The sequence below is a fragment of the Acomys minous genome (assembly GCF_964271855.1).
Source record: "Acomys minous genome assembly, chromosome: 3".
NCBI lineage: Eukaryota > Metazoa > Chordata > Mammalia > Rodentia > Muridae > Acomys > Acomys minous.
This window is the reverse complement of record NC_140485.1, coordinates 103,100,735-103,118,483: the sequence shown is the minus strand read 5'-3', so window position 1 is coordinate 103,118,483 and position 17,749 is coordinate 103,100,735. Positions and strand designations below refer to the sequence as shown.

The following is a 17,749-nucleotide window of genomic DNA, read 5'->3' as shown; positions in this document are numbered from 1 at the left end:
CTGGGAGGGGATTAGATTGAGGGAGCTTGCCTGAGTTCTTCACACCTGTCAGCAAGGACACCGGTGAAGAGGAGGAGTCTGAGCTTGGCTTTGGCTAACCAAGTGTGCTCTGGCTTTTACTGATAAAGGACGTCCAGGAAAATGAAGGTCTTCAGGAGGAAAGATGACATCGGTTCTAGATAACCGGTGATTCAGGTGCTGGTGTGACATCTAAGAAATCCATCCAGCTGGGTATATGGATGGAACTCAGGAAAGAATCTTGAGTTGGAGAAATATTAGGGAGACTGTATTTGTTTGGTGTAATCGAAATCATGGAAGTTGGTAGCCAAGGGAAGCTTGTGCAAACTAAACAGGAATAGGAGGCAAGGATGGAAACAGGGTGGAGGAAGAGTGGATCACAAAGACGCTTGGGACAGTCAGATGTAGGTCACCTGGGAAAGTAGTGTGAGACAAACAGGAACAGAGTGGTTTCAGAGAGGGCATTTATTGGCCCCTGTCAACTTCTGCAGCATTCTAGTAGGGCAATGACTAGAAAGGGCTCACTAAAAAGGGTGCCGCAATATATTTACAAGTGACCATAAGGAGAATTGCAGCCTAGGGACAGTGTCTTAGTCACAGTGATCAAAGTAATGATGGAGGCAAGGACGAAAGTGTGTGTGGAGGGCACAAGACAGTGACTAAAAGTCAGGAAAGATTGGCTCCTGTTGGGTTGCCTTTTTTGTTGTTGCTTGATTTAGTTTTGGTTTTGGCTTGAGGGTTTGGTTTGTCAGTATCTTAAGATTGGAAGATACTTAGAATTTATTTATCTGCTGAGTTAAAAAAGAGTTTAATAGAGAGAAAACGGTCAAAGATACCAGAAGGAGCCAAGTGGGGTCAGTACAAAGTGTTCGCCTAGGTATGCAAAGCAATCTTAGGTTTGAACTTACAAAAAAAATAAGACGAGGGAGGTGAAAGAACAATTAATGGAATAAACTAATTTATTTAACAGGTAGATTCTAGAGCACTAAAGAATAACAAAGTAATTAATGTTCAAGCTGAAAAGAATTCTCAATTCTAGAAATCACTTAACATTGATATAAATTCCTTAAGATATTTTCTAGTGAAAATACATGATGTCCACTTTATTCCTTGAAGATATTTATTGATTGGCCCCTGGTTTATAGTGTATAATCTAAATAGATACATATTTTACAAAAGGTGAAAAAAATCATCTATAAATTTTACCATATTTACCAAACAGCATTTCCATCTCTTTAAGTTGCTGTTCTGTATGTATATCTATACCAGGAGATTAATAATGGTTCTAAAAGCAAGTTATATAACATGAGTTTTGCTCAGTTTGTTATTTACATAATGCTTTTTTTTTCTATTTTCCCTGCAATAAGGATCAAGACTCTTTGAAGAAGAGCCAGGGAGTCGGTCCAATCAGGAAAGTTCTCCTCCTTAAGGAAGATCATGAAGGCCTCGGCATTTCAATCACAGTAAGAAGCAGAGCTTCCCACTTCCTTATGGCTGGTATCTGGGAGAACCATGCTGCTTGGTTGGGCATCATCTGGGGGAACAAAGTATTCTGGATAGAGCTCAAAACAACCACATTTCTCACAACTTAGGCCGCAAGACTTTTGCATAAAACCTTTTTGTGGGACTGGGTGTGGTGGTGCATGCCTTTAATCCCAGCACTCCGGAGACAGGGGTAGGCCGATCTCTGTGAGTTCAAAGCCAGCCTGGTCTACAAAGTGAGTCTAGGACTGCCAAGGCTACACAGAGAAACCCTGTCTTGAAAAAACCAAAAACAACAAAAAACAAAACCACCTTTTTGTATATAAAGAAAGCTGCCTATAATGTAGATGTCCCTTTAGTAAGTCTAGTTTAACATTTCAGTTCAACTGGAAGCAGGCATGAACATAATACAAGACATACATGCAGCAAAACACCTGTAAACATAAAATAATTTTTAAGTAGAAATAACATAGTCAAGCTATATAAAATTATTGTATTTCTTCAATTCAAAATTACAAATTTTACATTTCTGAAATAGAGATTTACCTTGCAATCTTAAATGTATCTTGGTTAAAGGTGGATGTGGTGGCACATATCTTTAATTCCAGCACTTGAGGAGTAGAGCCAGGTGGATATCTGTGAGTTCAAGGCTGTTGGTCTACAACTGAGTTCCAGGACAGTCACAGCTACATAGAGAGACCCTGCTCAAAAAAAAAAAATCATCATCATCATCATCATCTTGGTTATATATAAAAGAATTGGCCTTATCATAGATATGTTAGTTTCTGCTCTATTGCTGTAGAGAGACACCATGACCATGGCAACCCTTATAAAAGAAAACATTTAACTGGGGCTGGCTTACAGTTTCTGAGATAATTATTATGGCGGGGAGCATGCCGGCATGCATGGCACTAGAGCAGTAGCTGAGGGCGACATCACTGGACGCAGGTACATGCTGCTTTGGTAGCAAGTCAAGTTTCTCCCATGTTTACAGAGACTCTACTTATTGAAATGTGCTTTTAAGAAAATGTCTTGTACCGAGTGGTGGTGGCACACATCTTTAATCCCAGCACTGGGGAGGCAGGGGCAGGTGGATCGTTTTGACTTCCAGGCCAACCTGGTCTATAAAGGACAGCCAAGGCTACACAGAGAAACCCTGTTTCGAAAAAAACAAAAACAAAACAACAAAAAGAAAAAAAGAAAATGTCTTGTATCTGAGATGATCTGCTCCCATTTTATAACATAAACGCTAACCTGCCTCCTTGGATGTTGCTAGGGTGGGAAGGAGCACGGCGTTCCCATCCTCATCTCTGAGATCCACCCAGGACAGCCTGCAGATAGATGTGGAGGGCTGCATGTTGGAGATGCTATTCTGGCGGTGAATGGAGTGAACCTACGGGACACAAAGCACAAAGAAGCTGTAACCATACTTTCCCAGCAGGTGGGTTCTCTTTATGTGATTAAAACTGGTGTAGATATGTTTCTGTTCCTTGAAGCTTATAGACGTCCCTTGATCGTGTTTGATGAAAAGTTTCGTTTACTCTTTTCCATAGCTACTTATCTTTGAACAAACTACAAAGTGCTCTGTGCGCGGTCTAATCATGTGCATGGTGGTGGTGTGGCCGTAGGGTGTGTGGAGATGCTCAGAAGAGCAGCAGCATGAAGGACGGGGGCATCCTAGCAGTCCAGGGTGTCAGAGAAGACTGTGGGGCTAGACTGAATTTCGTTGTAGACTATGAACAGAAAGGATCCTCAGAATTCCTCTGACCCAGTTGTCTATTTAATGTAAGCTAGCAAGCAGGGCGGGAGGGATGGGCAGTGGGTAACACTCTTGCTGCTCTTGCAGAGGACCCAGGTTCAACTCCCACCACCACCACCTGGTGGTTAGTAATCATCTGAAATTCCAGCTCCAGGATCAGTCCGAAGTCCTCTTCTGCCTTCCATGGGCATAGGCATTCGTGCTGGCAAAACACACATGCACATAATATAAAGCAATAATCAAAGGAGTTCAAGTGAAGTCCGTAGAGAGTAGAGGACTGCTGAGTTGCATAATAAGAATCTGCCTAGAGTCAGATTTGCTATCTCATGTCCGTGCAGCCTGGCTTCCTCTGAGAGCAGGGTTAAGGGAAAGAAGAGTGCTGGAGGACGTGGAGACGTCTGGGGCCATCCACACAGTGTGTGCCACTAGTGGAGAACGAATGGAGCGGGAAGCACCACTGTGGCGTCGAGTACACAGCGGCAGCACCAGGAGGACTGCTGACAATGCTTCCTTAGAAAGGGCTGCTACATTAAGCCCGAATGTGTGTTACTGTGGATTTCCAGCCTTCTCATACTGTGACACAGCATTGTAACCCACAAAGTTTACTCTTTGGAATCACACAATGGAGTTACAAAAACAAACAAACAAACAAAAACAAAAAACATCAGCAAAAACCATCTGGCATTGTTTTAATTCAGCTTACATTTTGTGTTGGGACACACTGATGGGCATCCTCAACACAAACATGTGGGCCGTGGGCTGGGCGTGCTTTCAGCCTTCACTGAAGACCACTACATCACCTCTCTACCTTGACAAAGGGTTTGTACTTTTAATTATTTGGGTGCTGAGAGTCGAATATACGTCCTCTGCAAGAGCAACAGGTTCTGTTAACCACTGACCCATATCTCCAGCCCAGCTGATTTATTTTAAATAAAAAATTGGGCTATAGAAATTCTGAGGATCCTTTCAGTTAGATGTTATGACTAAAACCAGTCTGTTTCCTGCAGTCTTTTCACTAACGCCCAGTATTGCTATGATGCTTCTGTCATTTAATTATCTCATAAGAAAGGTCCGAGAATACTGCTATAGTCTTTTTTTTTGTTGTTGGTTTGCTTTTTTTTTTTTCCCCTCCAAGACAGGGTTTCTCTGTGTGTTAGTCTTGGCTGTCCTGGACTCACTTTGTAGACCATGCTGGCCTCGAACTCACAGCGATCCTCCTGCCTCTGCCTCCCGAGTGCTAGTATTAAAGGCGTGTGCCACCACATCTGGCCCCGCTGTAGTCTCTTAAGTTAGTGTTTTCTGGGCTCAGTTTGAGTACCTGTCAGTAGCATAGGAACTGGATAAATGGTACCTGTGGTGAAGGAGCTGCAGGTGGGCAGGTGTGGATATTAAACACAGAGCCTACACCACGTTTCTTGGAGAGAGCCACCAGGAAATCAGGGCACCAAAGACACTAACTTTTAGTGGGTAGCAGTCAAAACTGGCAGACTTTCTTTGGAGAAAAGACAGGCTGTAATTTTCAGAGTTGACACACACAGGGCTAGGATGTGGTGATTGTAGTCTCAGTAAATGACAGTGAGAGCTTGGTTTATAATTTTGTACTTGAGCATAAAGTTCTTATTAAAGAATAAGAGAAGCCGGGCAGTGGTGGCACACGCCTTTAATCCCAGCACTTGGGAAGCAGAGGCAGGAAGATCTCTGTGAGTTCGAGGCCAACCTGGTCTACAGAGAGAGCTATTACACAGAGAAACCCAAATACAAAGAATAACAATAAAAGTATTACACCTAACCTAGTGTAGTAAAATGAAAGGACTTAACAACCAAATTGCTGTTTCTTTGTGCTTGCTCATGCGCTGGGGAAAGCTTCATGCTCTCTTCAGTACTCATCACAGCTTCTCATTTATAAGAAGAGAAGAGAATGGGATGCTCTGGAGGATCAATAAAAGCTGTAATTTTATGCAGTAAATATAGTAATTACTGTTATTACTAAATAAATGCCTTTATTAGCACTGTTGTCGTGTCTCACTAAAAAGTCTTTTAAAACAAAGGTTTAAGCCTTACTAAGAAGCTGGGTGTAGTAACTTAGAGGCAGGAGGATTGCTGCAAGTGTGAAGCTAGTGCAGGCAAATTGGAGGTTGTCTACAGAATAGGTTCCTTTGTTAAGGGAAAAGTGTAGAGGAATGTTAATTCAGAACACGGCTGTTCTGGCAAGAGATCACATCCAAAGATCTTCTAGGTCTGTGTGATCTGGCTGGAATAGAAACACGCCTTTAATCCAGGAGACAGGCAAACAGATCTGAGTTCAAGGCCAGCCTGGTATAGAGCAAGTATCAGGTAAAGAAAAGCTTAGATCCAGGCTTGGTGATACATGACTTTAAGAGGGAGTTTTACAGAGAAAGGGGGTAGTTTTACCAGGATAAAATAGAGAGATGAGTTGCAGAGAGAGAAGGAGGAGGGAGGAGAGAGAGAGAAGAGAGAAGAGAAAGAGAAAGAGAGACAGAGAGGAGAGAGAGGAAAGAGCGAGAGAACACACTCAGATGAAAATGGAATGAGCCAGAAAATGAGTAGCCAGATTAGACCAGATTACTCAGTTAGTCTGAGGCCAAGCAGAGCAGTTCCGGGCCAAGAAAGAAACCAGATTGAGTAAGTCAGCTGGGAGAAGTTTGAGCCAGAACAGCTGAGTTGAACCAGCCAGCCCAGAGCTCAGAAAGAACAAGTAAGGGTGAGCTCATTAAGCAGTGAGTCTCAGAGACTGAAACCATTCAGAGCCTAGGTTAGATTGTACAGAGGCTAGAAGCTTCCAGGACTAGGCCTAGGTTAGCAGACAGCAATTGAGTCAGGAGAATAAAACTACTTTTAACAGGAAGGAATTTAGTGGGAACAATAAGTAATACCAATTTCTTGAACTAGCCACTTTTGTTTGACACCCTTATGTACTAAATTGCTGGTAAAGTGCAAGATGACTTTAAACTGAAAACTTGTTCCAAGAATCTGTTAAATTTAACAGTCCTTTTTCCCCCCACTGAGACAGGGTTTCTCTGTGTAGTCTTGGCTGTCCTGGACTCACTTGGCAGACAATGCTGGCCTTGTACTCACAGTGATCCACCTGCCTCTGCCTCCCGAGTGCTGGGATTAAAGGCATGCGCCACCATCCCTGGCCAGTTAAGCATCTTTTTTACTTTAGAGATGTCATTTAAAATACTGTGGTTAGTAGGCTGGGAATAGTGGCAGGCCTGTGATCCCTTCTAAGAGGGGAGGCAGGAAGATCAGGAGGAGTTCAAGTTAGTCTTCGCTATGTGCGCATTCTGGTCCACTTGGGACCTTGTCTCGAGTGAGTGAATGCTTGGATCAGTAGGAAGAGCTGTAATATCAGAAGGGACTCTCTCATAAAGAAGATCCGTGCAGTTGTCTGGCCATCCTGGCCTCCAAGCCTTGTACCTCTTAAGAGTCCAGAATTGCATGCCTGCTGAAAGGGAGCAGTGCCCGCAACCTCCTCCTCTCATTGCCTGTCCCCAAGCCTGAGAAGCCTGTGATGATGATCACAGTGACGGGCTTTTTGTGCTCTTCCCTGTTTAGAGAGGAGAGATTGAATTTGAAGTCGTCTACGTGGCCCCTGAAGTGGACTCTGATGATGAAAACGTTGAGTATGAAGATGAGAGTGGACACCGCTACCGCCTGTATCTTGATGAGTTAGAGGGAGGTGGTAACCCTGGTGCTACTTGCAAAGACGGCGGCGGCGAAATGAAAGTGTTACAAGGTAAAATCAGATTTATTGACTATTATTAACACCTTTTTCTTTTGTTTCTTCAAGATACAGGTTCTCTGTGTAGTCCTTGCTGTCCTAGAACTGAGTCTGAAGACCAGACCTGCTTTGAACGCAGAGATCTGTCTGCCTCTGCCTTCCAAGTGCTGGGACTAGAGGCACATACCACCTCCCCCCACCCCCAGTTTGCTTGCTTGTTTATTTTTTTTGTTTTGTTTTTAGTTTTCCTAAGGTTGGGTTTCTCTGTCACACACACACACACCACCCCTGACTTATTAATAATGTCTTAAAATGTAAAAGCATCAGTGTCTTCAGTGATACAGTTAAATGATACAGAACAGAGGGCATGAGTAGCCTACCTTGCGGTTTTGTTATGCTCCACTAGCTGACATGTTTTCTAATTCATATTGGCTAAGATGCTTGGAAAATAAGGAAGATTGCAATTTTCTAGACTCTGAAACAAAACCCAGCATTCCTTTCGAGCACACGCATCCCAGTGTCCTCCGTCTCTGCACATTCTCCTCTCCTGACACAAGGAGTTAGAGCTGCAAACGCTGGGTTAGTGGCAGAATTGATGTCTATGTGACTATTACCCAGATCAAGGATACAGGGTCCCCAAGACTCTCAGTTGGTATTTATAAAAGAAGTATGCTAGCACTTTGCTTGGGTAGAGCAGTGGTTTCTACGTTACCGTAGATAAGTGTCCAGGAATCCCTGGGACCTTTTGAAAGGCACGTGGAGTAGGGGGGCTTTTCCTGATAATATTGTGATGGAACAGTGACAGCTTACTTGTAGATAAAATTGGCATTTGGGGAAAATCTATAAAAACTTTTTAAAAATTAAATGTTACTTCTTGAATGCACAGCTTATTTTGGTTTGATTTTGAGCTCGGCCCCCACTGACTGACTTGGGCTAGCTTTGAATGTGCAGTCTCCTTGCCTCGGTTTCCAAATGGTGATGTCCCGGGCGTGTGGCACAAGCCCAGCCCGCTTGTTTATCCTTACTCTTTTTTAGTATTCTTTGACTAAGCCCCAATGCCAGTTGTTTGTGGGCACTGCTTTTTAATATTCTATTTGCATGTATGTGTCACTGACCCAGCATTCTGAACCAAGGTGCTGGTTCAGAGTAGTGCACTGGTTAGGTTACTGGCAGTTAATGCTATTCAGTTAGGTGGCCATTATCTTTGAACTTTGCAGTCTGTTCCTTCAAAGAAAACAATTGAGAGTACTTATTGCTAGAAATAAAACGTAAGCTGTTAAAAGTCAGAGTCTTAAAGGACATGGCATCAGTCCCCTTGAGTTTGACTGGTTCCCAAAGGAAAATTTGTAAGACTTGTAAGACTGACACATTAATTGATGCAATTCTTATATAATGCAATAAAATGTGTCAGCTTTTGGTTGCTGCTTACTTCAGCTATTCAGTGTTTTTCATATGACCTGCATGAGACTTTACAAAGTTGTGTGTATTCACCTTCACAGTGCAAGATAGACCAAAAAAAAAAAAAAAAAAGACCCTCTGGAGGAACTGTGTGCTGGTAATGCCTCCTGCTCCACACTGTTGAGTTTCCATATAGGACTAAAGAACATTGACAGTTATTTGAAAAGACAATTAAAATACTCTAACCCAGGTGCACCTCTATGAAGCTGGATGTGCGTGTACTTGTAACAGAGTAAAAACCTAGATGTTGTAATCAAGCTGCCTTTTCTCAAGCCGGTGGCTGGAGCTGGAGAGATGGCTCAGAGGTTAAAAGCACTTGCCGCTCCTGCAGAACACTGGAGTTCAGTTCCCTGCACCTGCACGGGCAGCCACAGCCTCCTGTAGCTCCAGCTCCAGAGCATCTCGTGCTACCTTCTGAGCTCCACAGGTGTTTAGACACATGTACGTACTTGAGGTACATCTTTTTAAAACATTTTTAGAAATGAATAACAAGCAGCAGGCAGAGGTAAATGAAACTGTTTGAGGCTAGCCTGTTCTACAAAGCAAGTTCTAGGACAGCCAGAGCTACACAATGAGACTGTCTCAGGAGGGAAAAACTATTGTGTCATTTCTGTTAGAACCTTACAGCGTTGAGCTGTTCTCCCATGGTCCTTTTGGCGCACGCCTGTAATCCCAGCACCCAGGGAGGCAGAGGCAGGCGGATCTCTGTGAGTTCAAGGCCAGCCTGGCCTACAACTCAGAGTCCAACACAGCCAAGGCTCTACAGAGAAACCCTGCCTCGAAAAACCAAACCAACAACAGCAACAAAACCCCACCTGTTCCAAGTGGAGGTCGGGGGATGAGGAACACCTTTAATACTCAGGAGGCAGAGACAGGACAGTCTCTGAGTTCGAGGGCAGCTTGGTCTTGAACAAGTTCCAGGACAGCCAGGGATATTCAGAAACACTGTGTGTGTTGGGGTGGGGATGCGGGGGGGCGGGGGGGCAAAGGAATAAACAAACAAACAAAACACAAAAGAACTGTTTCTTTTTTATAGCCAAGATTAGAAACTTTCTCTGTTAGCTGTATAAACTACAGACACTTAAAACATGAAATATGACTCTGCCAAAATGTGTGCCCTACAGCACATCACTATTAGCTGCCAGATAATTAAAGTATGTTTTGGTGGGCTCTAGGTCTCCTATGATTCCTAGCTGGCCAGGGACTCATTGTGTAGATCATGCTGCCCTTGAATGTGGGCTCTTCTGCCTTAGCCTCCTGAGGTGACCGGCATGTACTGCCATGCCTGGCTAAAATACATCTAGTTGTTGTTATTTAATCCAGACCTTCCTTAGCTTACATAATAGGCATTGTAGTCCATGATATTTACTTACAACTCTTTATCTGCTAGGTAAGTTAACCAAAATTTGTTCTGATATTTAGCTAGATATTATCTTGCCGACAGATTAAATGTTTAGCAGTCAACTAGCATATAGTTCAATCAACTGTTATAAGAAGTAATATGGAAGCAAAATACAAACATTAAAATATTTGTATTTCAGTAGATTGTTGTGTAGGTACTGTTGAATTTTATAATTTTATGTCAACCCTAAGTTTTTGTAGAAAACTGGATAGATTTATTTTATAACTTTCAGGTACCTTTAATAATTAATACTTTAAAAAAATATATAGCTATCTGCTATAAGATGAAAAAACTTCCCTTAAACACTATTAATTTGATCAAGACAGTGTTAACTTGCCTTATATTGCTGCTAATAATTCCAACAGACTTTTTTTTCTGAGTAAAACTATAAACATTAAATATATTTTCAGCTGAAAATACCTATTTTTTCTTCTGTTCTTTTTTTCCAGGGTATAATAAGAAGACAGTGAGTGATACACATGAGAACGGGGACATGGGCGCTTCGGGGGAAAGCCCTCTGGATGACAGCGCTGCCAGAGCAGCTGGTCTGCACGGCCTGCATCATAAAAAGGCCTACTAAGCTGTCCCCAGACACGCTGCTCGGCAGACTTTTGGAATTTGGGCACTAGGGAAGATGGTGGCAAAGATTGCACAAAGATCAGGGAGGCTGTGTGTTGCCTAGAGAAAGGCGGGAACCTCAGGGCTTCGTGTGAACAGTTCTCAGTGCATAAAACCCCTGTTTTCTGTGGTATATGTTAATTAGCTGTTGCATGGAAGGCAGTTTTGATTTTCCTGGAATCTAAGCACCAAAGCATGTGTTTCCCAAAGGGGTATTACTAGGTTCTCAAGGGCCAAGTCGATGCTATGTCATTTGGCTCTTTGTCATATTTAACAGGACAGTGCTAACTGGAATTTTCTAAGTACCCTTTAAATACAGCAGAGTAAATGATATCACATATTCCCTAAGGATAACTGTGGAATTTCAGAAGACAGAACTTGACTCAATGAATAGAAATCTAAGTTGACATTTTTGCTCAACTGAAAATTTTGTTTCAGGTTTTTTTTTTAAGTGTATTGTACATTCCTGATATCTAAATTAATTGTCCATGATCATTTATTATGATGAGTTTGCTCTCCAGTTTATTCAACTGCAGTACAAAATAGTTTTCTTTAGGCAATCCTATATCAATCAATGCTGCACTAGAAATAGTTTTGGAAAAGTTACTGTGCATTTTACTTTGGATGTTTAAAGGAAACGCAGATGGGTGTAAAATACCTGTTCTCAATTATGTTGCTCTGTGTGCATGGTATTGGAGCACTACACTGTTAGTGTCTAGCCTCAAATGCTTATTTTCTGGAATCTACAACAGACGGTTTTATACATTTTGAGTTGTTCATAAGCTTTGTCTTGTGACAGTCAGGAAACATTTCTGTGTCACAAAATACATTGTGTTCAAATGGCAGTTTGCTTTAAGTACCTGACTTGCCAATCATTTAAAAAGCCAGGAGTGAAGGTGGGCAAGAGGAGGTGAAGACATTTTGGTACAGTGACTGGATTGGTTTTCATATCAGTATCTGTGTGACTAAAGCAATACTTGTGTGCGGACTCTGTAACGTGTATGTTCTCTTGTGTCAGAACTATGCACAGAGTGCCTGTCCCCCTTCCTGACCTACAGACCATTGCACCCTGCTGGGCAACGTCAAAATACTGTATTTAAAGAGGCGGCAATTTTATAAGTCTCTGTTTTAAAGGATTTTCACCTAAGGGAATATTAAGTGGGAGAAGCCTACCTACAAGGCTTTAAATATCAGTATCTTTCTTGGTATGCTTGTTTTTCCCAGATGCATTATATATTTGGTCAAAGTTAAATCTATAAAGTGTATATACTTTATTTTGTGATTTTTGCTATTTATAAATTTAGTTTTTAACTGTTGCTCATTGATAGTCTGGGTGGTTTCATTCTTCACAGTATCCCCGTGTTAACTGGGAACTAGAAGTGCACTGCGTATGTATATTGTTACTGATGCTGGGATAGATACTTTGTAGTGTAACATTGCCTGTAAACAAGGTTAGTATTTTAACTGTACAAAGGAATAAAGCAGTTATGTATTCTTGTTTGCTCCTGACAGGCTAAGCCTCTTAAAAGAAAGATTGTTTTCTTCCTCAGTGTACTCCCATGCCAAACACATACCCCAATGCATGACTTGAGATCTTCAAAGTAGGTGGTAGCCAGTGTGTTTATTTACCTTAAGAAGAAATATCCATGGTAACAGACCTGAAAACGTTTTTTGCTTTGACCTGAAACCATGTTATTTCCTAGAGTCTTTCAGCATTGCCTGGGAATGACCATGGCCCTTTTTCTCTCTTTCTTTCTTCTCTGTCTCTCTCTGTCTCTCTCTCTCTCTCTCTGTGTCTGTCTCTGTCTCTCTCTGTGTCTGTCTGTCTGTCTGTCTGTCTGTCTCTCTCTCTCTCTCTCTCTCTCTCTCTCTCTCTCTCTCTCTCTCTCTCTCCCTCCCTCCCTCCCTCCTTCCCTCCCTCCCTTTCTTTCCAGAGAACATATGCCTTATATACTATGACTGAATCGTTAGGAAATATAAGCTATAACCCTTGGAATGTTTTCAAGATCTGCGCAATAAATGTTAAAAAAAGAGTTTTAGAAAATGGATGGGCATTTTTGTGTGCTGCCCCTGAGAGGTTGTGTGAGATGGTTACAATATATATTTAGAAAGAATAGATTATGGTTCTGCAGGTCAGTGTCCTTTACATCTCTGCTTCTCTCTCATTTGGATGCGAGAACACATTGGCTGTGAGCATCCTGGCACTTCCCCAGGCCTAGCTGGGAGTTCACTTTAGAATATGTGGTTAAAAAAAAAATGTGGTCCTTAGGAATGAACTGGGTATTTGAACTTTTCCCCAAACACTCTGAAAAGTAGTTTTTATACCTCACATTCATGGGAAAGATGTCCATATAACACTGAATCTTCTTGAACAAAGCCAAAAAATTGGGATTTGAGAGGAGAAGCTGTTACAAAGCCATTACAAAAAAAAAAAAAAAAGTGGGGAAATTGTTCAGTAGAACATGAGAGGTGTGTGTGCAGATATATTCACGCTTAAGGGGCAAGATTGTCTTCTGCAGTTCGCTGTTCTGAACATGATGGACACCCCACATTTGGGTTAGGGACTGTTGTTAAACTAGAGAGATGAAGAGCTTGCGAGCCTGTTGATTACAATTGAACAATTACAAGTAACACAACCTGTCCTTGGTGCTGGATTATTCCCCACAGAAGTGGGCTTACATTGTTTTCATATTTTTTAAAACAAAAATATATTGGTTCACATGTAAGGTGATTTATGATAACCGTATTATATCTAGTTATGTTGAACTTCATATTCTTAATTAGCCTGTAAATAAAAATTAAAGTGGTATGGATCAAATTTGAAGGAAAATAAATGTTTTCTCTTTCATTCACATTAACTATTTTGGTTTACTGTGGGTCCTAAGTAGCTTCTCTGACTTATACCAAAATGTCATGAAATATACAACAGCTGAATCCAGCTGTTGTGCTAGAATATTATGGCGGGTGCGGAGGATAGGAATTGTTTAGTCTTACTGTTTTATCTGTTTGGGTTGAAAATTACAGTAATTAGAAGGAACTGCCAGAACAACGCTGAGATCTGGAGTCTGTTTTACACTTTGAGCAGATGGCAGGAACCCTGGTCTCTCTGGCTTAGTTTCCTATTACAGATCTTGAAAGCATTGATAAAATTATAAAAACCAATCCTAGTATTTTAAAGGAAATTCTTTCATGGCAACATCTACGTAAAATTTAGAGTTTTCCAAATTATATGTGACATATGTGGTTTAGTTCTCACACCTTGGTGCCCCCTGTGTGGATTGATGCTACTGCTTCTTAAGTTCCCTAAAGAAAAGTCTTTTTCCAAAATTCACCCCCTTAAGGTAATGCTCAGTTTGTGAAATATAAAGAGTCTTGCATTTTCGTTCTTGATCAGTGTTACATTTAGAGAGGTTATCATCTACCTTGAAGAACAGAGGGGAAAAAAAAAGGTTAGAAAGTATTACAAGTTAGCACATGTTGTTGGTGATATATGTATTTTGTTTGACAGCAAATGTTTTTTCAGGTTGTCTTGTGACATAGCTACTCTTGCAACAGTTGTGACAACAGAGCTCTGATGTCTCCAGCAGGAGGATGTTTAGCTGCCTGGAGGCCCAGCTGCCTCACTCTGGGCTTGGCTGTGTGTCTTCAGGTGCCTGATGGTCAGTGGATCCCGAGATCCTGGACAGAGAGCCTGAGAGTCACGGCAACTGGCAGGAAGATTCCACAGAACAGAATTGCATTCGCACGTCGTTCCTTCCTCCCGTCATGCACCTGCTCTGTGCTCTGGTTGCTCCGCCCCCCCCTACTCCCACACACCTGTTTTTCTTCAACTAATAAACCTGTTAAACAGGGAGCAGCACCCTTTTGCTTCAGTGTCTTCTTGAATGGACCCCTGAGTAACACTTACAGGCCAGGAGTGAAGAAGTGGGTCCTGGGTTGGCGGTTAAGAACTGTTCATCTCATACCCAAAAAGTAAGGGACTGTATGGTTCAAAGATGATATACAAAAGAGTATTGGCATGCTAGGGTGACAGTGTGTCATCTGTCGTCCTTAGAGAGGACCACTGGTCAGTATAGAGCCAGGTTTCAGGAGGACAGTTCAAATAGTAGCAAGTGTACACACAACATGTCTGTGTAAACTACAAGATTTGTGCTACTAACCTTCAGGGCACCAGGAATTTTAGTGCATGCTAGGCAGTGGGTAGCTGACCCTACAAAATGTGATTGAAACAAATCTTTGAGAGCTCACAACTATACTGTAGGGTGTGTCTGCCATCTGAGCTCATTCTCTTACCTGTGTGCTTAAGCTTATATTCAAATATATTTGATTAACCCTACCTCTGATCATAGGCAGAGGCAGTCTTCCCCGGCGAATAGAGCTTTGTGTGTGGAGTTGTGCAAGCCTGTCCAGTAGCATAGGGAGATTAGACAGTAGGTGGGCCACTTCCCTGTTGTGGTTTTGCTTGTGGTCTTCCTGGTTATACATCAACTATGAACCTGATCCTGGCGACCACAGGGTCAGAACAGCTGAGGTGGCTGTTCCCATTAGATGTGTAAGTGATCTGCTGATGATTGAGAGGTGGCCGCTGGGAGAGCTAGACCTCAGGGGGAGGAAAGAGTTCTCAGGAAGCCTCCCTCCTACAGTGAGAGGGCTGAAAGGGCGTCCAGTGAGGTTTTGCAGAACATCTAGTCCCTTAAAGCTAGGAGGGAAGCCTAGAACCTTGAAATACAGGGAGATCATTTGGATTGATGCCCCTGAGGATGGTGACTGCTAGTCCTCCTGGATTGCTTGATCTTTTAAAAGTAGCCCATCCTTGGGGCCTGGAGAGAGGATTCAGCAGTTAAAATCACTGGCTGATCTTCCAGAGGACTGACTTTCAATTCCCAGCAACCATGTAGTGGCTCACAACCATCTATAGTGAGATCTGGAGCCCTCTTCTGGTGTGCAGGCATACATGCAGGCAAAACACTACACACTTAATAAATAAATCTAATGCCATGCTGGGGCGGGGGGGGGGGGGGGGCTTGGTGGTGCACTACTTTAATTCTAGCACTCAGGAAGGCAGAGGCAGGTGGATCTCTATGAGTTCGAGGTCAGCCTGGCCTACAAAGCGCATCTAGGACAGCCAAGGCTACACAGAGAAATCTTGTCTCAAAAAAAAAAAAAAAACAAAAAACCAAAAACAAAAACTCAAAACAAAACAAATAAATAAATAAATATATCTAAAAACCATGTACTTAAGAGATTGCTCTTACCCTCACCCCCTTATATCCTAGGACAGTAGGAGCCCCACTTACTCTGCTGCCTGGCATATAACTAGGGTTAAGGCCTAGCAAAGCTAAACCGAAGATGCTCAGTGTAAGAGAACACCATACACCAAGAAGTGTTAGAATTAAGCTGGCCTAGTAGCATGCTCCTGTAAGCCCATCACTTGGAAGGCAAGAATGAGCATAAGTTGTGGGCTACATAGTCCCAGGACAGCCCAGGCTATGGAGTAAAGGCTGGGATGACGAGAGAGTATGATGAAGGAATATTTAAAAGAATCCTATTGTGGGGAGGGGAAACTTGATTAGCTTTGGAAAAGGATGTTTATGGGGATCATACATAACCACAAGGACACAAAACTCAGGGAAGATGAACTTATAATTTTGTCCTACAAAAGATAATGTTAATACAAAAGAGATGAAGACAGCATTTGGCATAGAGGACTTGTTTTTTCAGTTTACCACAAGAGCTGAAATAATTGTAACCTTGTGACTTGGTCTCTTTCTGTTGCTGTGATAGAGACATCATGGTCAAGGCAAATTAAGAGTTTATCTGGGGCTTAGGTTTTCAGAGTGTATGGCAGCAGGCAGCCATGGCACCGGAGCAGTAGTTGAGAGTGTATACAGTGAACCACAAACAAGGCAGAGAGCGCTAACCTGAAATACATGAGCCCGCCATCAGTGACACACCTCCTAATCCTTCCCAAACACTTCCACCTAGTGGGGACTAAGTACTCAAATACACGAGCCTATTTCTGAGGCCATTCTTATTCAACTCGCCACACCTTGTATACACCTACTTAAAATAGCCTCAAAGTATATAAAGGGAGCGGGCAAGATGGCTCAGTGGGTAAAAGCACTTGCCTCAAGCTTGATGACTTGCATTTGATCCCTGGAACCCACAGTGGAGGAAGGCATTCAATCCTGAAGGCTATCCTCTGACCACCATACAAAAGTCAACACCATATATACATACATACATACATACATACATACATACATACATACATACACACACACACCTGGAACCCACAGTGGAGGAAGGCATTGAACTCCTGAAGGCTATCCTCTGACTACCATACAAAAGTCAACACACACACATACACACACAGACATACACACACACCTGGAACCCACAGTGGAAGCAGACACTCGACTCTTGAAGGCTGTCCTAGATCACCATACAAAGTCATGGCACACCACACACATGCCCACTACACACAAGTAAAATAATAACTTTTAATATATAGTTAGCTGAAAACTGGTAGAACTGCTGGGCAGTGGTGGTGTATGCCTTTAATCCTAGCACTCAGGAGGCAGAGGCAGGTGGATCTTTGTGAGGCCAGCCTGGTCTACAAAGCAAGTCCAGGAGAAATAGAGAAACTCTGTCTTGAATAACCAAACCAAATTAAAACAAAACAAAATAACAACAACAAAAAACCTGGTAGAACTACAAAATCACAAAAATTCATCATAGTGAACAATCGCAACACATAATGGAAAGAAATTAAGATTTGAACAAGAACTTTCTATAAACTTTAAGTGAAAGCTATTCTGTATTTGGAAAAGAAAGAAAAGAAGCAAGGAAAGGAAAAAGGAAAGGAAAGGAAAAGACCTGTAGTTTCTAAGTAGGAAGATGGTTAAACTACCTGTAACAAGGAAACTTGAGTAAATGTAAAACAGACAGAAACTGAAAGTTTAGAGAGGTAGGTGCAATTTGGGAAGGTGCCAGTAGGGGGCAAGAGATTCTCAAAAGCTGCATTTACCCTGCTAGGCTAGAAGGCTTTTTTGAGGCTCCTTAAACTAGACTCCAATCCTGCAGATTGGAGGAGTTACATCATTTGCTGAGGGTCACAGAGTGTCAGTCATGATTCAGAGCCTCTCTTCCTTCTGCAGTCAGCCATGGGAGAGAAAAGGGAATAAACTCAGTGTTTCATTTCATCCGCATTATTTTCATTTTTCCTGAGTGACACAAGAATTGAGCCTAGATTTAGAACGGTTGTAAT

The 17,749-nt window shown here is 42.2% G+C and overlaps 1 protein-coding gene across 2 annotated transcripts in view; it reads left to right on the top strand.

The window, feature by feature from the left end:
* GOPC (golgi associated PDZ and coiled-coil motif containing) overlaps positions 1 to 11,988 on the top strand; it is a 39,877-nt gene extending 27,889 nt beyond the window's left edge. For both annotated transcript variants that reach the window (XM_084777326.1, XM_084777327.1), the window contains 4 exons: positions 1,386 to 1,481; positions 2,777 to 2,941; positions 6,836 to 7,016; positions 10,311 to 11,988. In XM_084777326.1, coding sequence (XP_084633452.1) covers positions 1,386 to 1,481; positions 2,777 to 2,941; positions 6,836 to 7,016; positions 10,311 to 10,441 — 573 coding nt within the window. In that variant the 3' untranslated portion in view covers positions 10,442 to 11,988. The remainder of the gene's footprint in view (positions 1 to 1,385; positions 1,482 to 2,776; positions 2,942 to 6,835; positions 7,017 to 10,310) is intronic.
* The last annotated feature ends 5,761 nt before the right edge of the window (positions 11,989 to 17,749 follow it).